Source organism: Hipposideros armiger, unplaced genomic scaffold (genome assembly GCF_001890085.2).
Source record: "Hipposideros armiger isolate ML-2016 unplaced genomic scaffold, ASM189008v1 scaffold_0, whole genome shotgun sequence".
Classification (NCBI taxonomy): Eukaryota; Metazoa; Chordata; class Mammalia; order Chiroptera; family Hipposideridae; genus Hipposideros; species Hipposideros armiger.
The window spans coordinates 9130728-9156698 of NW_017731350.1; the positions used below are offsets into that span (position 1 = coordinate 9130728).

Below are 25971 nucleotides of genomic sequence, written 5' to 3' on the forward strand. Positions count from 1 at the left end.
AAATGTAAAACCTTAACGATCCCAAAGAGGAAGTCAAATGTGCAAACTCAAATAGCCAACTCTGGAGGGCTGTTTGTCCTCAGTGCCAAGTGAGGGTCACCCATGAGGTTGCAGGAGATATCTGTATGGGCTGGAAGTGGTCAGGAAATGAAAGGACCTCAGCTGGTCTTTGAAGGACAGAAAATGGATAAAACTGAAGAGAAGAAACAGAGGTGTCCTGGGCTCAGTGAGTTTGAAAGGCAGCTTCAAATGACAGAAGTGAGGAGTAAAGCCCCACCTTATAGGGAGTATATTTCAAGCGATACACATTTTGTGTGTCTTCTCTTGTTCTGAAGATTCTAGAATGGGGTTGGGGCAGTGAAATTTTCTGCACCAGGCCATAGGCACCCAATTTCCCCGTGGCTCTCACAGGGCACAGGGCCTGGCACTTGTTGGATGGGAGAGTAGATGAATGGCCACTTAAGAGTAGTTTGGTCTAAAGCCATGAATTCTGCAGCTTGAAGATGGATGGATCCTTGTGGCAATAACCCCTGACATTTCTGAAGTATTTTTCAGTGAATAAAACACTTTCCCTTGATTTTTACACTTAATATTCTCATGGAGGGTGTGGGAAAGAACTTGTGATGTGGCCTGCTCCAGAAGTCTATGTTTACAGTAAGTGCAAGCTTTTCCTACCGAATCTGTGCCAGTATCAAATAAGACCATTTAAGGATTCCTTTTCTATAGGGATCAATACCATAATGGTCTTCGGTTCTCAAACTGTGGTCCCCAGATCAGCAGCATCAGAAACACCTGGGTACTTGTTAGAAATGCTAATTCTCAGAGCCCATCTTGGACCAATGAAATTCGAAACTCTGGTACCAGAGCCCTGCAACTTGTTTTTTATTGTTTCTGCAAGCACTTCAGGTGGTTCTGATGCGACGCTAACGTTTGACAATCACCGGCCCATTCTACCCCCAACTAATTCATGTTGCTAAATTCTTAGCCTTATCTGTGGGAAAAAAGAAAAAGTCCTTCCTCAGACTTGGGCAGCTTCAAATTACAGAAGTGTGGAATAAATGGTCCCTGTGGACAGGGACAGTTCTCCAGAGGGTGAAAGTAAAGTGAATTGAGGGTTCACAAGTCCCAGGAGCTTAACGGAAATCACACTAAGCCATCCATCCCTGAAGTGTGGGATTTGTAAGCCAGCCTATAAAGTGATTTGTAAATTCGAAGTATTCATTAGCCATTCACCCGGAGAAGCACCACCACTCTGGGATTTCCATGGGCAGGAGCCCCAGAAACCAGAGAACGGGGCACTGTGCTCATCCTCCGCTCTCACGATGGGAACTGGCTCCAAGGAGTCACCACGGCCTACACCGTGGAACTCTCATAACCGAGCAGATGCCCTCGGAAGGGAAACTACAAGTCCCAGCATGCCACACGCCGCTCCGCGAGGGGTCGACAGGCCGCGCCCCAGAGTTCCTCGCGTGCAGGTGGCAGCCTCCGCCCGCAGCGCGCGGCGACTCCGGAAGTCCCGTGCAGGGCCCGGTGGGCCCTGAGCCTGGGCGGCTATGGCAGTGGCTACCGTGGCGGCACTACTGGCCGCACTGGGTGGGACCCTGTGGCTGGCGGCCCGGCGGTTCGTGGGGGCCGGCGTCCAGCGGCTGCACGGAGGCGGGAACGCCGGCCTCATGCACGGGAAGACCGTACTGATCACGGGGGCCAACAGCGGCCTGGGCCGCGCCACGGCCGCCGAGCTGCTGCGCATGGGGGCGCGGGTGATCATGGGCTGCCGGGACCGCGCGCGCGCCGAGGAGGCGGCGGGTCAGCTCCGCCGCGACCTCCGCCAGGCCGGGGGCCCCGAGCCGGGCCCTGACGCCTGCGGGGCGGGCGAGCTCGTCATCAAGGAGCTGGACCTCGCCTCGCTGCGCTCGGTGCGCGCCTTCTGTCAGGAGATGCTCCAGGTGTGGGCTCGGGGAGCCGGCTGGAGACCGGGGGCGAGCGCGGGGCCTCGGGGGGCGGGGCGAGGCGGGGCGGGTCCGCCCAGGGTCGAGGGGGTGTGACCTTGGAATGACGGACACCCAGAGTAGAAACAATTGCATAATTTTGAGGCGGCGTGGGATTCGCAGACGGAAAAAAATGAGTAGGGCAGCCTTACGGCTTACAAGCATGTCGAGAAAAAAATAGGCCCCAGAGGAGAATCAGCCAGAGTCAGGACATTGTGACCTTGTGTTTAGTTACGTGCGGACGGCCCGGGAGGTGGGTCGGCCAGCCCTCTGGGCTGCCTTTCCTGTGTTCCCTGTAAGGGAGTGGGCACCAAGCCTGAGAGCCAGTGGGGCGAGTGGCCGGCCGAGGACCCTGGAGCGAGTTCAGGTCTGCGCCACCAGCAGAATCGGCACCATCCTTAACCACACGCAGGCCGGATTTCCAAATGGACTGGAGCTTGGAGTCCCGGGGGTCCTGTGCTCTACACAGGGACAGAAATAACCATTTATTGGCGATTTCCTGTATGCCAGGAGCTGTTGCAAGCATTTCAGATACTTAAAAAAAAAAATTAATGAAATTAAAGAGCCCTTGGCTGTTCCAGTCATGGAAGCCTCACGGTAACCCTGTGCGGTCGGCCTTGTTATCCCCACTTGACAGCGTGAGGGAACCGAGGCATCAGCGGGCGAAGGCCTTTGCCCGGGGTGTCTCCGGAGCCCTGGCTTTTAACTCCTGTTCCTCACTCCTGGGCCTGCCAGTGAGATGGAGGATTGCCTTGGTTCAATTATGGATATTCCCCAGAAGTGGATGTCCTCTGTTGAAACTGACATGGAGGAGTTTCCTACCTAGGTGACTTGCAAGAGGGCATTCAGAAAAGTAGAGGTTTACAGTTAGCTGGCACAGGAAAGGTGCTCACATGAAACACTGGAGAAAGTTGGGTGATTCCAAAACGTACTCATTTGTTCAGAATGTCCTTAGGCCAATAGAAATACCTTACCAGGTCATTTATATTCAGTAATTATGTTCAAACAACCTAACAAGTATTGATGTCATAACAACTTAGTAGCTGTTTGAAAAACAATAGTAGCATAATGAAAGAAAAGAAAGATGTATTGATTTCATTCTTCAGTAACCGCAATCACCAACGGGAAACGGGTACCGCTTGTTCACTGCATCAGCTGCTCCGGCTTTGGAATCAGACTGGACAGCGACCCCCTCATTTCTTGTTCTACATCGAGTTTTAACCTTGCCCATTCATCTTATTGCAGCAACTGCTAAAAACAGCTTTGCAAAGATGTGACATCATCAAAAAGAAGTTAATACAATATAATGTTGAAGCCATGAACCCCCTGGAAATAGTTTTTGAGATGTTGAGCAGAGTAGCACTTTGTTTCCCTTGATTTAATACTCCATAGCACCCTGGGAGTTCCTTGTGACTCTAAGTTCCTTGTGGCACTTTTTGGGAGCTGTTGCAGATCTAGAGAGGTTTTTCTGTTGTTTTTTTTTTTGGGGGGGGGGGGGGGGGGTTTCTTTCTATGGCTACTTCATTTTCAGGTAAAGCAGATTAAAATTAAGAACTGATGTATAAGAGAGGTTGGAAGCAGTGAAATTGGATATTCCTATTCTTCATTAAAATGTAAATGTGGCTGGATCTACTTCTCATCCCTGATACCAACCTATGGTATTTTACTACTTTGGCCACTGGGGATAGAACAAGTAAAAAAGTTAAGGAGATAAAGAGATAAGTCAGTTGTCCTTGCTTCTAAGTATTAAGTTCCTTGCTGGCTCTGAAGTTCAGTGACTATAACCAGAATTTATTTAAAAAATGGACATGTAAATTTCCCACAGGTTGGTATTCGTGGTATTTATGTCATTTATCTCCTAGAATTTAAAAAATAGTAGATGATAAAGTCTTAAAATAACACAAGCCCAGCAAAGAATGATGGCTCAGAAATGATTAATACAGGAAACTCTTCCAAAGGATTAGTGAAAAAGAACACTCCTTTCTTTCCCCCACGGGTGAACTTTTGCCTTCTTTTTGAAGCAGACTCTTCGAAAAGCTAAAGGTGCTTAGACAGACAGAATGAGAAATAGTTAATCCTCCGACGGGTAGGCTTTGATAACAGTTGTGAAATTTAACCCATTTTTCTTCTCACTTACGCTTGGCAGAAGGGCCAGTGAAATTTGAAATTTGACCTCAAATTAATTTAATCGTGGGTCATCACTCTGTCTTTACACCTGGAGCATGTTGTACATTTATTTTCTCTGCCCATCATAAGAGACAGAGAGGAGCCAGGAAAGACGAGGGAAACCCAACTTATATGGTTTAAGGAATGAGAAGACTTCCCTTTGAAACAGTCTAAATTTTAGGCCTTTAACCTGGAAAGCTGCAGCAGGATCTGGTCAAACAGAAGAATTTTGACAATACAGATCTCCTATGGTGGGGGCTCCTCAAATGAGGGAGGTAGGTTTCATGTAGTGAAAAAAAACCACTGAATTCTAGAGCCATAATAGAGGTTAAAGGTGTTTGTTGGGCCTGCCTCCTCTGTTAATCTTTGCTGTTGCTGTGAGCCTTAGGATTCATGATTCATTATGTTGTTTCTGATATTGTAGTATTACCTGCATGATTTTTTTTTTAGTATTACTTTGATTTACTCATGATGTTCTCTCCTCTTAAGTTGCATCACTGACCCACTCAGTTGCTTGTCCCAGTTTTAAGGAAACGACTTGAAATTGCTCCATCTCCATGGTACCATTTACCCTTAGAAAACTACTAAATGAAGCAATCCTACGCTGCTCCGGGCGTTGACACCTGTAGCTCTGGGAATATACAGTGCTGACCTGTCTTCTGCTGCATGTCCTCTCTCTAGCTCACAATGACTCTCTGGTTTGAAAAGGCCAATTAGAAAAGCAAGCTGGCTTATTATTTAAGAGCCCAGACATTGGTGTGAGATGTCACCTTCAGATTTTTGTTTGCCACTTGGGAGCCCTGTGATACTGGACAAATCACCTAACTTGGGTGCTTCTCTTTCTGTATAGAATTGTTGAGAGTAGATGACGTGTGAAAAGCACAAGGCCATCTAAGCATACAAGCGTTTTTTGTTTTTGTTTTTGTTTGTTTTTTTCTTTCTCTCTCAATTGTTGAAAACTCATAGAGGGATTTTATAGAATTTTAGTAGTTTGCTGACTTCTAAAAGTTTTTATTTTGGGTACATTTAAGGTCTGTGGTCATAATTCTGCCGTTCTCTTTTTGATATTTAAAGGAAGAGCCCAGGCTGGACGTCCTGATCAATAACGCAGGGATCTTCCAGTGCCCTTATACAAAGACAGAAGATGGCTTTGAGATGCAGTTTGGAGTGAACCATCTGGGGCACTTCCTACTCACCAATCTTCTCCTTGGACTCCTCAAAAGTTCAGCGCCCAGCAGAGTTGTGGTAGTGTCTTCCAAACTTTATAAATACGGAGACATCAACTTCGAAGATTTGAACAGTGAGCAAAGCTACAATAAAAGCTTTTGTTACAGTCGGAGCAAACTGGCTAACATTCTTTTTACCAGAGAACTAGCCCGCCGCTTAGAAGGCACAAATGTTACTGTCAATGTTTTACACCCTGGCATTGTGCGGACTAATCTAGGGAGACACATACACATTCCACTGTTAGTCAAACCACTTTTCAATTTGCTGTCGTGGGCTTTCTTCAAAAGCCCAGTGGAAGGTGCCCAGACGTCGGTCTATTTGGCCTCTTCACCGGAGGTCGAAGGTGTGTCAGGAAAGTACTTCGGGGATTGCAAAGAGGAAGAGCTACTGCCGAAAGCCATGGATGAGTCTGTTGCAAGGAAGCTCTGGGATATCAGTGAAGTAATGGTTGGCATATTAAAATAGACACAAGTTGTGTAAGAGCTATTTATAAAACTGGTCATCAGTTACATCTGTGATCAGGAATGGGGTGTGGCCTGAGCACTTGTTACTTGAAAACAATTTTGGTTTCACATAGTACTGCTAGAAAGTACATAAGGATATGTGAAGTTATGAAAAAGTTATGTTTTGAAAAACTAAATTTCAGAAAAGATGTTATAAATAATAAACATAAGTATAATGAACAACACAATTATATATTTTTTAAAATTGTAATTGAAAAAGCATGGATTACAAACGTTACTTAAAAGAGACACCTTGAGAAGCTTTAAAAATATCTTTGAGTTTCATGGCCAAACTGTTAAATATTTCTATTATAATGCTGGTATGGAAATAATATGCCTGGTGTGTGTACACAGTTCTTACTTGAAATAAATTGATGAAAATTCTTAATTGTCTGTTTCTTTAGAAGTTTCACTGTAATTAGCTCTTTATCATCTCATTAGTCTCTACTGATCTTGGTATGCCAAGTGTCTTTCCTTCCCACATACCTTGTTTGCTGCTTTAAGAAGTAATGTTTCTAAAGCCCAAATTTGTGTCAGGTTGTCAGGTCCCTGCTTAAAAACCTGTGGTGGTTTCCAATTACCCATACCGTGGGTCTCCAGTCTTCTTTTTTTTTTTTTTTAAAGTTGCAGAATTCTTTCTTTAAAATAAGCCTCCCTCAAATGTAGAAGCTGGGTTGGTGAAACAGGTCACAAATGCTACAAGGATGGAGCCCTCCCGCACCCCCCCCCACCACCGGAAGGGACTTGGTAGAACATATTTATAAACCATTAGACTCTCCGTGAACTGCCAAAGGCTTACCTTGTGTTCTTATACTCAGTTCTGTCCAGTAGAACTTTCTACAATGAAGGAAGTAATTCTCTGCACTGCCTACCATGGTAGATTTGACATAATGTTACTGAGTACTAAAAATGTGACTGAGAACTGAATTTCTAATCTTAAATAGGCCCATGTCGCTAGCGACTAATGTCAGCACATCTCTATTATACAATAGTTACTCTATTGTATAACCCAGTCCTCAGTATAGACCAGTTATCTACTCCCTTTCCTCTTGGCCTTTCCTTTTATTGTCCCTTCAATCTGGAACACCCTCCTCCTTTTCACTGGGAACACTACTTACCCTTCAACATTTCAACAATCCCCTGAACCGTATCCCATCTCCCGTTCCTGGAGGCAGAACCAATTCTTCTACTTTGTTGCCATTGATCTTGGCAGCTTTACTAGGAATTGAGTGCACTGATGATTTTTTCACAAGTCCAGCTAGACAATTGGAATTTTCCAAGGGAAGGTTTTATTATTATACTCTCATTAGTTTTTCTTCCTCAAGCATCAAGTATGCCTGACATACAGGAAACACTGAACGATGATGTTCTAATGAATACTAAGGAATGGGTGGTGTGCATAAAAATAAAGTCTAGATAGGAATGTGGGAGGCATCTGTATGATAGCATCAAAAATGATTATTTGTTCTAACTATCAATTTTGGAAAAAAGGAATTATGACAGTAAAGGACAGACTGAACTATACTGAATTTAATGACCGTTTTGGTCAGAGGTAATCTTTGATAGGTTATTATTCTTCAGGCTTTTGATATCTGGTTACCAGTATCAGTTCTTTTTGAGAATGGCGGGATCTTGGCAGAGCACACAGAGGTCTGTTTTCTGTTAGAGCATTGGGTTGTGAATATGAGGAACACTTCATGTTTGTACGTATCATCACAGGTGTGTCTTTGCAGGTGTAGTGGGTATAGCTGCATCGAGTTCTTTGAAACATATTTTTTTTTAATCCTACAAAGAGACCTGCTGAACTTAGAAATATGGGCAGGAAATACACCAGAATGCAACTTGGAAAAATGGAAGCTAATAAATCTGTCCTACACCTCAACTTCATTAAAAAGGAGCCCTTTTTATTTTTTTCATTTAATACCATCTTTTCTGGCTGCATTTTGATACCTGATGCTTTTCAGGGGATTTGGACCTTTTGTAAGAGTTGAGCCTTTCAGAGTTCTTGTTTGTGGCACCATAATAAAATAGGATATATTAATTTATCATGATGGAAAACTAGAAACTCATCTGGAAACACCAACTATTAAGGTAAAATGAGCGGCCATTTGGAAGATGTCCTTACCACCCGGTGTTTGATGAAATTGAGAACTAATAGCTCTAGTATGACTTGTTAGATTTTGAAGATTATTTAAACCTTTTGCTGCTCTCTTCTTTCTCCTTTCTACTAACTTCTAACCATTTCACTGTTACTTTGATACTTCCTCTGACCCCTAGAGAATATTGTTAGAAGTGTGTGACGTGCCAGCTAATGGAATAATTGAATTGGAAACCCATTTCCATGTTGGCTATTGGCTCCATCTTTTGACCTACTGACTTCTATTTCAATCAGCTGATTCTGAAAAGGGGTGAGGTTGCTGGGATTTCTGCCTCCATTTTACTCAGCGTAACTATTTTATATAGTGATATTCTAAGTAGTATTTAATTGGAAAAGCAATTTCACTGCTGAAACACACAACCATGTCGGGTTTAACAGCTCCACTACTTAATTCCATCTGTGATGTTGGCAAGTTACTTAACCTCTCTGAGCTTCTGTTTTTCCCGTCTCTATCATTGAAATCATGCCAACTTGAAAGGATTGCCTAGTGAATACATGGCAGAATACGTAAAGCGTTTAGCAAAGTGCCTGACACATATGAGCCATGGTCAATTTCCCCTTCCCTAATGCACCTAATCATCACTATTAAGAGTAATTATTAATAGTAATATTTATAGTAGTACATATGATGGAAACAAAACTAAAGCAAGGGTCAGCAAGCTTTTTATAAAAGGCCAGGTTGTACATATTTTAGGTTATTAGGCCATATACAGTCTGTTACTTTTTTTTTTAACAATCTTTTAAAAAATGTGAAAACCATTCTTAGCTCGCGGGGCCATACTGTTGTACTTACGCCACAGCCCAAGGTATTCACTTATTTGTCTTTAAGACGCTGTGTATGGTAGCACTTCTTGTGCATGCTGTAACTCCCACTTCTTAATAAGGCTCCTGCTGTTTCTCCTTATGAATAAGCTTGTATGACTATTTGCTTGCAGACCCAGGAAGTCTAGAGAGTATATTTTTTGTTTCCAGCTATAGATTTTTGGTGTGAGGAATAGCAGTTATCTGCCTTCAACTCCCTCCCCTCACAAACTTGCTGGATCTGGCTAGAGATCTGAGAGAACCTATATTTGAATATTTAATTGATTCCAAATGTCCTAAGAACACTGAAGAGGGAACATGTTACTAATCACCCTTCAGGAACTTGGCCCCCACAGACAGCTTCAGATGTTTCACAAACCTTCTCTAGACAATGGGGAGTTAAATTAGTTTCAGGTTAACACGGAGGAAGGTGGTTTATTCCTCGAGGAAAGTTAGATGGAGTGCTCAGTTTTATGCAGACCATAAGAAACAGCTTTTGCTGAGTTAGATATCTGATCAAAATATAGTAGAAGCACTCTTAACCAACCACCATGTAACCGACTTGCTGTAATAACTGGTTCTCTATTTCTTTTGTCTTTTTCTTTTCTTTTTTCTTCTAAAACATCCTGACTGATGCCATAGCATACAGATGCTCTAGGCTAACAGTCCCCCTCTAGCCCACCCCTGGGACTTCAGCTCCCACCTGTTCTATTATACACTTAAGAAGAGTGGGTCATGTACCATCCATTTGTCATTTTGCAAATATTTATCGAATGCCTATTACATGTCAGGCATTATCCTAGGCTCTGGGGATGCAGGAAGTGACAGAGAAAACCCAACCAAACTTCTGTGTCTGTGTTAGCTGTGCTTGTTATAATTTATAATAGAAGTTATTAATCGTAATACAAACCAATGACTTATGAGTACAGAGAAAAAGAGAATTTCTATGAAAAGTAAGCTCAGTGCTTCGTAAAAACTAAATAAGGCAAATTACTACAAACTGTTGAACAACTTTCAAAACAACTGTCAAATATTAAAAATAGATATAAAAATCTAAAAGGTTCTATATTTAGTGCTTTGCAAGTGACTTTAAACTTTGACTCCCTTTTAAAGACACAAAAGCTGGAAATCATAGACTGTCCCATTTGAGTGTAATGTACAAATGTGGAATTCCAAATGAACTCACACTCAGAAAAACAAGTGACAAGCCCTTAACTTTACATCAGAAGACAGGCAAATGAATGAACGTGTTATATGTTTTAAATCCAAATAGTAATTTTGAGGTGCATGTGATACATCTTTATGATTTCCTTCTTTAATCAACTTTTTCACGTAACCAACTGATTCCAAATAAGAGGGCCTCCATTTTAAAAAACAGAGTTATCACTAACATACTAAAAAAGTTTCATCTTGGAGGAATTGGTAATAACTGTTTTCTGCGTAGTGTTAATCATATTGCCCCTAAGACTTCTAATCTAAATTTGGATTTTTATTTTTTAATATATCCCAGTACACTGGATTATTTGTTGATGTATTTATTCCTGAGGGTCTTTGCAGCCTAAAATTTATTTTTATCATCAACACTCTGTTTTCTTCTCTCTCTCATTTAAGGCATCTACTAATTGTGTTAAATAGCTACATTCCTGAATATTTAATAGTTATTTTTCAGTGCGTTATTTTATCTTTAAAAGTTGCCATGCTCCATACGAGGTATTACAGCTTGATCTGTCCTAAACTGCAGGTTTTAAAGTCTATTAAAAACAACAACAACAACCAAAGTTCCTAACTTCTTTTATAAATTCTGACTTTAGAAAATAATTACACCTTTTTTTTTTTTTTTGCATACCCCCATATATCTAAAGAGTGATCCAGTTATTAGCAGCATGGTTCTAAATCCTAATGGCTCACAGTAAGGTGAGCGGTAGGGGTGAAAGAGTAACTAGAGGTTTACGTTATAAATACATTTAAAAGATTTTTATCTGTGAAGCCCAACATACAAATGCTGGCACTTTAGGTATATTTTGAAGTTGTACACATGGTTTGAGGAAATGCTGAGCACAGAGAAATTTATAATCATTATGAGTTTGTGCCTAAAGCAAAGCCCGTTTCTGCCACCAACCCATGAAAGCACAGGAAATGGCTCCATGTAGTAGGTGTTCCAGTCTAAGCATTCTGTTGACAGAAGCGGGTTCTACCCAGGGGTTTTGTGTTAATGTAATCAAACACTTCAGAGCTGCAGCCTCGCAAGCTCAAGTCCACCCACCTCAGAGTTTATCTTTAGCTCATCTGGAAGAGTTTATTTTAAACACTGAACATTGTTTGCTGCTGTTGAAATGAAAGTGAGAGAGTTACAAGCTTTCTTCCACTGCCATCTGGCAGATTTACTGATGGATCGGGTTCTTTAATCCATGTAGCCCCGTGTGTGGGAGCTATATTGTCTTTGTGTTCATCATGCAGCTGGCTTGGCTGAACTTTCAAAAGCTCACACAAAGCTATCAAGAGCCATCCTATAGATAAATGAAGGTGCGCGGGGTGGTTTGCAAAAGTCACTGGAGCCTTCTGTAGGAGGGTGGAGGAAGGCTTAGATGTGTATTTTCCCTATTTCTCTGAATGCACATTTTTTATTCTATAGTTCTCTGTGAACTAGACAATAAAGTAACTATTTGAATATTTGGAAAGGAATCATTGAAGCTGCAAACGAGTGACTATACTTAAATGAGAAAAGGACAGAGCAGGATAGAAAGGAAAGAAACAGCAGACCTGGGGGTTTATAGCTCATTCCAGAAAATGGGGATTTCAGAAGTCAAATGAGTATGCTCTTGTTTTCAGTGGGGATGTGTCTTGCTATTTCTTCACACTGTACAAGATAGGAGGACGCTCAATGATACACACATTGCACACTTAATCATAGTTGTAGCCTCCTTGGGTATGAAACGATCCAGGATCTCATGCGGTACATTAAGTACAGCTTACAACTGATTCCAGTGCACAATTTTGATCACATCCTCATATGCACACATATGCATTAAAAGGGTATGTGTGAGCAGCAGGCTATGGGCAAGATAGGATGCCATCAATATAACTTACATTAAGTGTATTAGGAACAGAAGACAAATAGAACCTGAATGATATGGTCCACTGGCTTTCAGTTTTCTTTTCCTACCTACCTCTAGAGTGCCCTTTTCATCTTTCATAGGCGAGAGAGTTTTGAAACAATAAACAAAAGCCACATTGCATACGTTCCGGATGAAAACCAGTTTCCAACAAACAGATGCCCCTACAGTGAGATTTTTGAAGGGAGACTTGAAAAAGGGGCCTCCTTCCTACTGTTTTTGGCTATTTTCTGTGGGTACTGAGATGTCTCTTGGTTTTCTTTTGTGTTTTTGTTTAATAACAAGAGGCAACTGGGATAGAACCCGCACTTCTTAATGGATGTTGGGAGGAGGTTACAGTGTGGTGGCATACTGCTTCCAGTTTTCAGACCCCTGAATTGTAGCTGTGGTGCTGCTGTGTGCTGTAACCCAGTGTTCCCATTGGCACCTTCCTGATCCTGGCTGAAATAGTAGCTTCCCCTCGTAGGTCAGTTTTGTAGTATTTTTGGAGTCATCCCTGTTACTCTAACTTATCCCACTTTTCTGGCCCTACCGATTATTCTACAGGCTCCTATTTTACTGTACTCGATCTTTTCCTCCTTAAAATATCTGGGATGGATTCTGTTTCCTGTAAAGAAATTAGACCAGCAGGACTATGGACCAGAGAGAAAAAAAAATAAGTTTGCAAATAAAAACCACCTTGCAAATGAGCAAGTGAAAGCATATATAGAAGGCACAAAGAAATTGAGCTTGAAAGGGAGGGGGCTGATGAAAGAGGCGCAGTCAACACGGCATTTCTTTGGTGAAATCACAGTAGTACAATGCTTGTGCCTTAGCTTAGCAGCCTCAGATATTTGAATGTATCAAAATGTTAGTTCACAAGGAGAAACCACCAAAGGAACTGGAAACCTCTTTCCTTTGGGTAGCACACTATATCCCAGTGAGGAAATCCATCGGAGGAGCCAAAGGACAATCTGAACCTTGATTCGTTATAGGATCAGAAGAGAGGAAGTTAATTCTGAGGTGGAGTGTTTGGTGACATTCACAGTGATACCGGTATTAGGTGAATCCATAAGCAGCGGATTTATGCTCTGGACACACCTGGCTCTTAAAGTGAACCTTGTAAGGATGCATTCTGCTGTTGCTGACAATGCCACCTTCTTAAGAGACATTTCCTTGTTTACTTTTTTAAGTATGTGTTTATCATCTAAATATTGCCAGTCTGGCCCAGGCAACATTTCGTCTTCAGCGTATCCCACAGAGAAGTGGAAGGGGCCAAGCGAATTAGTCGCAGGTTAGGATACAGGACTATATTATTCATAGTTGGAAAGAACGACAGTTGAGAGACTATCTGAGAATCTTTTCCTAATACGAGATTTCTGGTGAACATTAATTTATCACAGCTGTTTTCCATTTAGGAAAAACGTGATAAACACTGGGCTCCCTTCAGCAGGCAATTTGATTAAGATTGTAGAGTGACTTGTGACGGATAATCCGTGTAAGTGTTTTGGGTGGTGTGAATGGATTAGAAGGACATTCATAACTGAAACCCTGGCTACCCTAGGAATATTTATTTCTACTTATCTGCTGCAAATTCAAGTCAGAGAAGGAAAGGTAAGAGGAGATTCAAAGGCTGGATGTGCGTTTTCAAGACCCAGACTATCGTGTATGGAAGGCAGGGACATATTTAAACATTTTCTGCCTCCTGCTAACATCTGGGATGGGGCTGTAATAAATCAATTACTCACAAGATATTAGGTTATTTAATTAGTTAATTAAGGATCTAAAAGCTAAGATGTCTGTCACCCTACTGATGGTCAGGGTAGATGGAGCTGATAGAACTGATCCTTTCCTGCACTCTAGACAATGCGTTCAACCTTCACAGAGAGGAGAGGGCCCTCTGGCTTGAGAAAGTAATGCTGGCTTTCCCTGCACACTCTTATTCAAAACACACAGTGATAAGTGTGAAAAAGCTTTGAGGAAGTGTGTCATCATTTTTTACAACGATAGTCAGTGGTGATTTGGTATTAGTATCAGGGAAGCTAAAAAGAAAGCTCACAGATGAAAAAAAATTAACCAGGCCACTGATTCCCCTGGAAGCTTCTACACCGTTCAAATGATTGACTATTGCCTTCCAGTTTTTTTCTGCAGACACGTGCATTTTAGTCAACAGCCTGCCTTCAGTTGACTAGATATGATTTGCTAAAGCTAACTATTTAGTCTACCATTATCAGGGTGCATTCACTTTGTCCCATAATTAATTTTCAAATAAGTATATATGTATGAAAAAATTAAATTAAAAATAAAAGGGCTTATTTTCTTTTTAAAATAATGTCCCATTATTGCAAATCCCTGACATCAGAGATCATCAGTAATAGGACAAATTAGGAGATTTGATTAAACTCACCAGAGAAAGTTCTTTCTAGAAAAACAACTACTATGTATGTGAGATCTTTAACTTACATTATCTCTAATTCTCGTAAAAACACTGCAAGGTTTCCTTACTCCTAATTTACAGATAAGGGACCTTACCTTTAGAAAGCTAAATGACTTGCCTGAAGCCAGTGAGCACAGGGTTTGAACCCAAATTTTTCAGATTTCAGAGCCTTTAGCTTCTCCCACTGTACCAGTCAGTGTACACTTCTTTTAGTGAATTAAAATAATATACATATAAAAACATCAACATTTCTCTAAAATGAAAATAGTAGATATTTAATTCTCCTATTTAGAATCATTATCATTTCCAATCTTTCCCTTTATTTTGTAGAGTAGATAATATTTTAAATAAGTTTTTTTTCCTGCCCAATAGGTCAAGAATGTGTTAATTTTTTTTTTCAGTGACTACTATATTTAGTTTCTCTGTCAACACAAGTTAATTGAAAAGGTTTCTGCATAATATCCCCAAGTGTAAATTATTTAGCAGGGTGGTTAAATAATCCAGTGCCCAATCCAGAGTGTTGGTCTCATGCCAGAGGGATATATATCACCTTTCATGGGTTTGGAGAAATTGCACAAACAATAAAGATGTCTGAGTTAAATCACAATACAATGATCAAAAGAACCATATTACTGTACTTTATAGCAAATTCATCCATTTCTTTTGAAATATAACAGTTTTAACTCTTCAACATCTGCTGAGAATTCAGACATTATACATATCCTATTTGTGAAAAACCAGTAATTAAAGATTTCAGATACTTAGAATAGTTTTCCTACTATGCAACTGATAACACATTTCACATATCAATATTATTTCATGTAAAATTTTCTGAATTATGTGAGTGGTGACAGAGAAATATATTTTGTGTGTGTTCCTTTTTCAAATAATTGTTTCAGGGACTTTGGCTACTGGAAATTACAGGCTAAGTTATTTAGACCAATCCTTATTTAAAACAACTAACAATTCTGATGAAAATAGAAAAAAAGCATATATTTTTTAAAAAAGAAAAAAACATCAAAGTGCTGACAAGATTGTGAGAAATTCCTAAATCAAAACCAGGTAAACATGAAGGTAAAAATCTTAAAAATCAAGAGAAAAGGCAAAATTACTTTTTCCCAGAGGACATTTGTCACCCTGGAAAAGACAATAATGAATAAGAAGTTTTGTTTCGACTGCCTAGAGCCTGAAGGAGGATAGAAGTGAAAGCCTACACAAAATCTGGGGCCTGATAGACACCCCCACAAATTAACATTAAGCTATCATTCTAAACTACTACACACTCAAGGTCAGGGTGAGCAAGGATTAACCATGTATTATACTCCCAATTGTCCCATAGAACAGGGGAGTTGTCCCAACACTGAGCAGAAAAATGGTACATACGAAAGGAGGAAACCTGTCCCTGGAAGGCTATAAACCAAGTCCTACCCCCATGCAGAGGTGCAAACTGATTTCACTAGAGCAAAACAAGAAAGCTCAAACCATCAATTTGGTTTAAAATTGTTAGGGACTGGTAATACTTTACATGACCAGCAGGAAAGAAAAAAAAAGTCCTCTTCAGAGGAAGGTACATTTATAACAGGGCTTGGACAACCTCTGTAAATTATTGTATCAAGGGCAATGACAAGCAACAAGGTACAAGTACAGGCACCATAAGTGAGAAACAACAGCACTGACCCCAAAATTTCAGATATGAGAATCATCAGATACAGATGATAGAATAACCATGCTTACTATGTTTAAAGAAATAAAAACGAGCTTGAAAATTTCAGAAGGGAGAAAAGAAATCTATAAAAGTGACAACTTTTAGAACAATTTATAACTTAACTTCTGGAAATTAAAAGTACTATAACAAATGAAAACCTCTGAAGATGGATTTGGCTCTAGTTTTAACACAACAAAACAGAAGTAATGAACTAAAGAGACAGATCAGAAAAAATGATCCAGAATGCTACAAAGAGAGACATAAGGACAGAAATTTTAGGAGAGGGATTAAGAAATGTGGCAGATAGAATGAACATATGTAATACACTTTTATAGGCGTTATAGAGAGAAGACAAAGAGAATAGGGACAGAGGCAATATTTGAAGCGATGATGAGAGAGAATTTTCCAGAACTTATAAAAAATAATAATCCATAGCTTCAACAAGCCTAATTCTAAACAGGAACATTAAAAAGGTATACACAAAACTCACACAGATATTTATAGCAGCTTCATTTGTGTCAAAACTTTGAAGCAACCAAGATGTACTTTAGTAGGTACGTGAATAAGTAAACTGTGGTACATCCACACAATGAAATATTATTCTGCACTAAAAAGAAATGAGCTATCAAGCCATAAGAAGGCATGGAGGAAACTTAAAAGCATATTGTTAAGTGAAAGAAGCCAATATAAAATACATACATATGTGAAAGGTAATAATGGACTGAATGAAAATAACTGCCAACCTAGAATTCTATACTCAATCAAAATATATATCCAGAATGGACGTGAAATAAAAATGTTAAGAAACATACCAAAATAGAGAGAACTGGCCACAAATGACCTCATCAGGGGACATTCTAAACAATTCACTTCAGGCATAAGGAAAGTAATTCCAGATGGAAGTCCTGAGATACAGGAAAGAACGAAGGCCAAGGAAAATACTATTGAGTAAGTATAAAACTGATAATTATATTAGAAAGTAAGAATTATATAAACATTATATAAAAGCAATACAGTATATAAAATAAGAATGAAAAATAATAGACTTAATATACCTGATAATATTTAGAGAAATCAGGAAGGATTAAGTTTAGTTAAAGTGTTCTAAAGGTCTTCCATTATCCAGGAGAAAGATAAAAATTGATTGGTATTCAAATTTATTAAGCCTAGGATGAATATGTAATACAGAGTGACCACTGAAATGATTTTCAAAATGTGTACTCTCTAAAATAATACAACAGAAAAAAAACGTTGGCATCCAGGCATGAATTTGCACCTAAGCATCCCCAGTTGCTAGCCCATAAATTCAGATTTAATTGGTCTTGGGTGGGGTCCAGACATTTGCATTTTTTTAAAGAACCAAGTGTTGGGCCGGCCGAGTGGCACAATGGTTAAGAGCTGGCTTGGGATGCCAGAGGGCCCCAGTTCGGATCCCACATATGAGGGCCAGTGATACTGCCCTCTACAGCTAATATGCTGAACAACAGCTCAACCTGGAGCTGGGCTGCCGTGAGTCGCCGGCAACTGCGTAGGCTGCAGCCCCTGTGGCAGTGGGTTGCCATGGGCTACTGTGTGTAGCCAGCAGCTGAGGTGAGCGTCCAGCAGCTGCTGTGAGTGGCCGTCCAGAAGCCGGCGACTGATCTGCCTCGCCTGGGAAGAGCGCAATGATGGTGCCAACTTGGGCCAGTGAAGTGACGTCCTCCACAACTAGACTGAAGAACAAAAGGACAGCAGCTTGTCTGTTCCCCTTCCCCCAATTCCCCAGCACTGTTCCCATCCCCCAATTCCCCAATACAAATCTTAAAAAAAAAAAAAAGAACCAAGTGTTTTGGATATGTAGCCCAGATTGAGAATACTGAGTTACAGAATCTACCGTGAATGACATAGAGAAAAATGAGCTCTCAGGGAGAAAGCAGGCCAGCTTTATCCTGCATCTGAGCTGGCTCTCAGGTATCTCATGGTATCTGGGAACGACTTTATGTCCATTCATGCTTTGTTTTCTTCTCTCATCTCACCCTGGCTTCACCCTCTGATGTCTATTCCTAACATTCCCTTAGATTTGGATGCTGCCCTAACCAAAACATTTTTTTGATTTAATATTGGTGTTTTTAAATGGTTTTGCTATCTATATTTTACATTGACACCCTTAAACATATCCCCACGTTGAATTCAGATTTCTACCATCACTCATGGTAGAAGACATTTGACCTATCCCTAAGGTATTGCTGTCCGCCAGTTGTTCTGTTCAGCAGTGTCATGTTCTGCAGTATTTGGGAACTTATTTGCTTGTTGATTGCATTTTATCAACATTTTAAAATTTTTTTAAAAGAGGGTGTGATAAATCAACATATGTCTCATAACCCTAACACATTCGAGACTAATGTGCCAAGTAATGGATACTCACTCCTTTGTTTTTGTCAAACGAATGAATGAAATAATTGTACTGGAAGCCAACAATCTATAACCTCAATGATATGTTCTTTGTATACATACATATATATAAAAGAACATAAAATGCTAGAAATATTATTTCTAAGATTGTATCAAAACAGTAAGGCCCAATGAGGGATTTTGTAGTTTACAATGATCGGAACCAACCTTTTCTTATAAAATAGCTACGTTGCTTCTTCAACTGAACTATGTCTGACTTTCACACATCTAAGAAACATGTCGTGTATAGAAAGAGGAGCCTGGACTTGACCTTCACAATACGTTATGAGGTAGGTATTATTGGCCCCTTTCTAGAGATGAGGAAATTGAGGATCAGAGACGGGACGTGGCAGCTGATTAATGACATGGAAGGTGTCAGTCTCAGGCCTGGGTTACTTGTTATCCTTCCACCTCACAAATGTTTAAGAGCTTCCCTCAGCAGATTCCTGGCCATGAAGCTCTGTCAAGGTGATCCAATAAATCCTTAGGTGTGACTCACCTCCATCTCAGTTATTTTGTTTTAAAAGGTTCTCAAAGACCCAACTGAATGATTATCTACAGGTAGAACTTCAAAAGCTATAAATTAAACTGGATGGGTGAAGGGCTGCTCCTAAACCCCATCTTTCTGTCCATGAATCCCAGTTACCAGGGACAAAATCTTGGTGGGGAAAAAAAGGCTCCAGTCTCTATTGAAACGTGGCAAACCTTTTCCAACTGATCACCATCATCTTGAAGAGCTCCCAGAGCTGCATAATATCCCCTGAATTAAATAAATTACACGTGTGGTTATGAGAAAGTTAAGTACTTATTTATCCACATCATTAGTCATAGAAATTCTTGTAGGGAGTAACAGCCCAGCCCCACAGGTCAGCCACTTCGTGTTTCCTTAACACTTCCACTGTTTTTTAAACACCCGCGTCTTGATTTATGACTGTACTGTGGCCTCAGCCTGGGCCTAATAATGCAGCACGTACCACCCCCGATCAGAGTGACACACACATTCCCTCGCACCAATTTAAGTCATCCCATATGTGGGCTCTCGCCTTTTATTCTGCTATCTGGAAGTTCATGGAAACAGGTGACCTACGTTGCAAGCCAAGGACCTTCACTTCAACATGAAGGCTTTCAGCAAATGATGCTTACCTCTCAGTGAATTTCAGCCACTCACTATTTTGTGAAGCTTTTTTGGCTGTGCCTTCTTTTCCTCATATCAGGCCACTTACTTCCACTGGGAATACTTCCCCTTGTTTTTACCCTGCGTGGGCAAGGAATTGTTTTTCACTTCCTTCATAAAATCGCTACCCATGTGATGAGCTCACAGGCCACCTCTACCAGAAGCCTTCCCCATCCCTTCCTCCAGTCAAGCCTCATGTCTGTCTCTAAGCCAGATCCACGTGCATCGCTAAGCCTGGCACCTATTAGGCATCAGAAAAATTCTAGTAACTGTTTTTGAGTATCGATTATATTCTAGGCACTGTGCTGGGTATTGGCGATGCATTGATGAATAAGACCAATCTTTTCCCATTGAGGCACTCCCAGTCCAGCAGGTGTAGATAAACATATGCATAAAAAGCAGCTATACTACAAAACGATTGAGTTTAAGATAAAGAGCTCAAAGAACAACTTTGGGTGGATGGGAAAACGTGTGGATTTTAATTGGCCTGGGAAGCCTGGGCTCCTCAGGGAACAAGGGAGGGAAGAGTATCATGGGCAGTGGGAGAAGCACAGACTGAGACCCGGGGACTTAGCCTTGATGTGGCAGGAGAGTGAAACGAAAGAAGGCACTGGACAGGTGGCTGAGACAAGAGCCATGAACGGTATGAAGGTCATGTAAGGGATGGAAAGGTGACCTAGATTTTAGACAGTGGGGTGTCTTTGGAGTTCTTTAGCAGATGAACAGCATGATTAGCTCTGGACAAGGGTCATGTTAAAGTGGGGACAGTGGTGGCAAACAAGCCAGTTAGGAGGTTGGTGCTCTAGTCTAAGAAGCAGCTAGTCAGAGGGATAGTTAGGTCCATGAGTTAATGGCCCTGCCCTCCCTCATCCCCTCATCCCCTGGCCAGAGTATTTCCTAACCAGTAGTTTACACCTGGGGGATGTTTAAAAGGTCTCCTTGCCCAGTCCAGTCCAGCACAGCCCTGCCTGGTGTCTGAGACAATGATGGGGTTTTATGGGCTCTTTTGAGAACCCTATTTGCTTTTTTCATAGACTTTTTCTTTTCTTAGTTTCCTTTATACTTGAATGATGTTTCACAATTTGTTTCATTGAAAAGAGTGTTATGAAGATCACTTAGACAAATCAGACATTCAAAGGTTCTTAACCTTCTCCTTCAATGTTGAGTTCTTTGTGGGAAAATGAAGGCTGCTTCTGAATGACATTTCTAGGTCCATGTTGGCATAATTATTATTGTCAAAAAATTACATTCCTTTTCCTCAGGCCCAGGCCTCTACCCTCAGTGTGCTAGATGCTCATGGGGGGCTTGAGCAGCCCCTGCAGAGGGGCCGGGTCCAAGGGGAAGGGAGGTGGCCAAGTGGGAGGTGAGGGGCCAGAATGGGGACATCCCTTCTCTCTGAAGACTGGCCACAAGTGTCACCTTAGCCTAGAGGGCCTGAGGTAAGGTGTCCTCCTGCCTTCTGCTGCCTCATCACCTTTAGATTTGGAAGCTGCACAGTGTGTGGGTAAAAGCAGTGACACTAGAACAAGAGACCCGGGTTTCCGTGTCAGCTCTGCTCTCACTAGCTTGCCATGAGTCTGGGCCAAGTCACGTCGTCTCTTTAAGCTTATCTCACTGGCTTACAAAATGAGTATAAATGGGATACCATGTGTAAAAGAACTCAATGTAGGGCATGGCCCACAGAAAGGACTCTGAATATTAACAGTCTCAATAATCAGTTCAGATTTAAAAGCCCTCAGTTCGAGCCCAGTCCTGTTCCTTCTCAGATTTATGAACGTGTTGAGGTTATTCTCCTCTTTGAGTCACCTATGGAATGGAGTTAATGATCCCTGACTATCTCCCAGACTATTCTTTTGGAGACTCTGTGACATCATGGATATGCAAGTACCTTGCACATTGTAAAGTGCTATACAAATACATGGCATTCTTATGGTTATGAAGCAAATCCTCTAAATGGGGGCTTTGGACTTTTAGAAGCTTCTGCTCTGGGTAAAATGACAAGAGAAAAATATGCTTCACAGACTTGGCACAGTTAGAGCAGCAGCCAAGAGCCAAGTTATTCATAGAGGGGGTCCCCCCTAAGCTAGAAAGGGTTTCATATGAGGGCAGCCTGCAGTGGGACCGCTCATCCCGATTTTACTATGAAATGGTTTCCAAGCGTTACCTGAGTCCTGTAGGCACCACCTTTAAACATGCTCCCGATCTGCTCCGACTGCACTGTCCAAACCTTAGGACGCACTTTCTCACCACCACGTACTCCAGGGACGAGGGTCTGAGGAGCAAAAAAAGCAAGTGGGCAGGAGGTAATGGACAGAACGTGAACGTCGGCACATAAGAAGCCTCCATGGGAGTCAAAGCCAGCCTAGCGTGTGTGAAATCGCCTTCAGGCACCGTGTGCTGCACAAGGGTGGAGGGAAACACAAAGTCATGATTGTTATGGAAATGGCTATGATTTTTTGAATGGCTATTAGGTCAGGCATTCTGATGAAAGTGTAAAGGCATTAATCTTTCAGAATATTTCTATGAGGCTCGTATTGCTATCTTTGCAGATGAGGAAATTGGTGCAGAGGGGCTGTGTGGCTTGTTCAAGATCACAGGCTAATAATAAAGGTAGAGCCCATATGTCCGACCTGTCTACTTCCATGCCCTGTAGCATTCCACTGCCCCGGCCGCAAGGGGCTTTGAGTAGATCTACGGGAACAGGAGAAGACAGAATACAGCTCTAGACTGTGCCATGGGCAGCAGACACTGAAAATAGTGGGTGAAGGTCTTCAGAGGAAGGAGTACTCTTTGAGGATGAGGTCTATGTGAAAAGTCTTCCTGGGGTAGGTCAGAAGTGAGCTTGGCTGGAGTTTGGAGCAGAGAGAATAGGAGAGCAGCAGGAAGTAGCTAAAACCTGAAGGGCTCCCACCTCTTTACTCGCTTAGGATGAAGGAATGAGAGCACACCTGGGTTTTCCACACAGACTGTTGGAAGATGTCACCTTTGAGATTTGTAACTGCACAGGCCGCTGGTGTGAGTCAGACCTGTGGTTCAATGGGCTTGAAAGCCCAACTGAAAAGTAGGCCAGCGATGTGAATAGGCACGTTCAGAAGGGGAACACTGAAATGCAATGAACTTGATGACTCCACTAATAATCAAAATAAGAAGGTACAAATCCATTTCCATTTGATGGGCTAAAATTAAATAGCCTCACAATCAAACATTACCAAAGACAGTGGTAAACATGGACACTTGTACATTGCTGGGGAAAATGTCAAGTGGTTCACTGACTTTGGAAAGCGAATTGGCAATAAGCAATGAAATTAAGAACGGGCATTGTGTCTGGCTCTGCAATTCTATTTTCAGCTGCCTAGTCTAGAGGGATTCTCAAAGGTGTGTATAAAACAACATGGCAAGAATATTCATTGCAGCATTGTTTTTAGCTGAAAGAACTGGAAAACCCCCAAACACCATCTATAAATAAATACAATGTACTATATATACAAATTCTATTCATCTGTTAAAAAGAATGACCCAGGTCTATATATGCAAATCTCAAAAACATATGCTGATTTCCACTTCTGGTTAGGAGGCAGTAGCTGTAGGAAACCAGTGGTCTAGCTGTGAACAGTAAGAAAAGTAGATAAAGTAAAAACAGCAGAGAGCTACAGAAGCAGCCAAGACTTGTGGGGCTAAGCTCTGCGCACAGTGTTTTGAACACTGCTCGATATAGTGCACTTGCAGATTCTTGGTGTAGGTAGATAGGCTGAGAAGGCTGGAAGAGGGTAGTTGCGAAGATGCAGCCGTAAGGGGCTGGGCAGGTGAACATTGGAGCTCAGAACTGCCAAAGCACCCAGGACTCACGGGGCCACAACTCTGGAGAGAGGAGAGATGCTCAAGGAAGTGACACAAGTACTCTATGGACACTTCATATAAAGAAACTGGTGTCAAGGTATTGTCATGAGAACAGAATAAAATGAGTATGTCTAATCCAATGCGTTCTCAGCAGTGATTTTCCCGGAAAGAGGCAATGGATGATCTGTATGCGTTGAGACTGTAAGAATGGCACATTATTAGAGGATACGTTGCTGAGATCATCTTATATGCAATTATCCAGGAGCAAAAGGTGTGGGTTTTAATCCTAATTCTAATTTTTTTTCCCTACCACTTTCTCTGAATTTCCACATTATGTTGTATATTGTACAGTATGGGAGGAAGTTAGATTCATTTAAAACTAGTATACAAGATGATCAAAATTTGAAATAGCACAAATCTCCAAAATTTATAAAAATTGAGAATTGCATAGTGATCAATAGTGCTGAATTAGTTGTAAACTCCATTTTCACTATTGTCTCCCAGGGATGCCGTATTTGGTCAATACACACAAATCCCTCACCTGTCCAGTCTGTTGTTTACCCAGAAAGGTGGGGGAAGAGAACTCCTGCTGCCATTTCTTTCACTACTCTTTGTTCTTATAATTTAAACTTTTTCTATATCTTACAGCAATGCCATCCAAGGGTGTCTTAAGTAGGCAGGAACAGTATTTTTGCTGAGAAACATTCCTGACAATAAAAACATTAGGAAACAGATTTAGATGTGATAAAATACTATGACGATGACTAAATATCTGCCAGGATAACTCCAGCAGTTGATTTAGAGTTGATTTAGGAAAATATGAGAGCTCACCTCAAGAAAATAAAAAGCAGCCTTTAACAAATATCTCTAAGTTTCCTGAAAGCTTTACTTTATAATTATGTATTTATTGTTTTAAAAGTAAACTCAGAAACAAACAAAACAGGTTATCATTTGCTATGGTTTTTATATATTTATAAGTCTCAAAATGCATTCTTCCTATGTCTATAAGACATTTAGCTTTGAATTATTCAAATTTGCGATTATGGGAAGTCTCCAGTAATAAATCACTTGCATAGAAAGGGGTCACCCTGCACTGACCTCCGCGTTCGTTCTTGTAACCCAGGCCCACAGCTCTGTGTTGGTGGCCTGTCTTCTGATCCAGGCTATCCCTGTGTGTGTCCCTCCCAGTGCCCAGCTTCAGGCCCAGGCTGGCACTTGATCCAGGGAGTTTTCCCAGAATCCCTCTTCCTGGTCAGTTGTTGGAGGGCTGTAGAGCCAGCAGGGCTCCCACACCTCCCAGAATCCTCACCCCAGGCCTGAGGGACAAGCCTAAGATTGCAGGGCTTCCGAGGAGGCAAATAAAACTGACTGGCTAAACCTTGAGAAGTTCAAGTTTAGGAACTCGATAAGGCGGTGAAAGCTCAGTGCAAACGAAGGCCCTGTTCCAAGTCTTGATAATTTCAATATGTTTCTCCAACTCTTCAGATAAGTCCGGCCTCCAGCCAGGCTCTCATGATGACCTTGAGGAAAGGCAGCATTACCCTTGGATGTGCCTTTGCCCAGAGAATTGGCCCACAGAGCATGTGAAACAGTTTAGGCAAGGACAGCAGGACAAAAATGTAACTAGGCGTTGGGGGTGGGGTCAGCTTGTACCCTCACAGCCTGTTTAACAAGTTCCCTCTTTTGACCTCCATTTCCTCATATGCAAAATGAAGGCTGCATGAGATTATTTCTGAAGCCCGATCTTTCTTTATGGGAATATGAAAATAAAAAGGAACTCTCCACTCCTCCCCCGCCCCCAACATTACACATAAATTTTACAGCACACCAAACCCACACTAAGTCTTCCTTCTCCCAGCGCTGCTCCCTGCTACTTCGGGTTTAAAAAGGCTCAGAGCTGTTCCCTGTGCTTTCTGTTTTATGATTTGAATTTGACAGAGTCCAGAGAGAAGGAAGAAAATGTCTCCCTCTTTTTCAGGACCATCCCTCTGTCTGCACGTGCTCAGCTGTAAAATGAGCATCACAATCATTACCATAAGGAAATACTTATCTCCAAGGGATATGGGGAAAGTTCATGAGATAATGGGACCTGTAGCTGCCAGAAGGGGAGGATGGGGAGCAGGCCCCCATCCCCACCCCAAGGTGTAGTAACTCTTTCGGGATCAGAGGGAATTGCTCCAGGAGTCCAGGTCAGACCCAGATGGGAGCATCAGGAGTGTGGAGTCACACATCAGTCTCTTTTAAACCTTCAGAGCTTTGGTTCCCTGTCCTTTCCCCTGCCTGCTGGAAGGTGTCAAGAGTCAGAGACCCCAGGACCTCCTGCCTGGACAGCCCCTCTCTCAGCGCTTCTGTACCGCCATTTCTTTGGAATTATGAACAACCTTCTACAAGACACAATGCATGAACATTTCCCCCAGCGAAGTGGCTTCTGAGTGTGTGTTAAAAGAACTGAT

At 41.6% G+C, this 25971-nt stretch overlaps 1 protein-coding gene and 1 long non-coding RNA gene across 3 annotated transcripts in view; one reads left to right on the forward strand and one right to left on the reverse strand.

Moving 5' to 3' along the window:
• Positions 1 to 24857, reverse strand: part of LOC109389180 (uncharacterized) — a 26398-nt gene extending 1541 nt beyond the window's left edge. Inside the window, exons 1-4 of one of the 2 annotated variants that reach the window (XR_002125363.1) lie at positions 24617 to 24857; positions 21846 to 21953; positions 19651 to 19762; positions 17750 to 17789 (exon numbers count right to left, since the gene is read on the reverse strand). This is a non-coding gene — a long non-coding RNA (uncharacterized LOC109389180). Of the gene's footprint in view, positions 1 to 17749; positions 17790 to 19650; positions 19763 to 21845; positions 21954 to 24616 lie in introns of those variants that run through there. The other variant, XR_002125359.1, reaches the window with a different exon arrangement.
• RDH14 (retinol dehydrogenase 14) lies at positions 1455 to 6268 on the forward strand. Its single transcript, XM_019654431.1, has 2 exons — positions 1455 to 1946; positions 5229 to 6268. The coding sequence occupies exons 1-2, from the start codon at positions 1554 to 1556 to the stop codon at positions 5844 to 5846; spliced, it is 1011 nt and encodes a 336-aa protein (XP_019509976.1). The 5' UTR covers positions 1455 to 1553; the 3' UTR covers positions 5847 to 6268.
• Positions 24858 to 25971: the final 1114 nt, after the last annotated feature.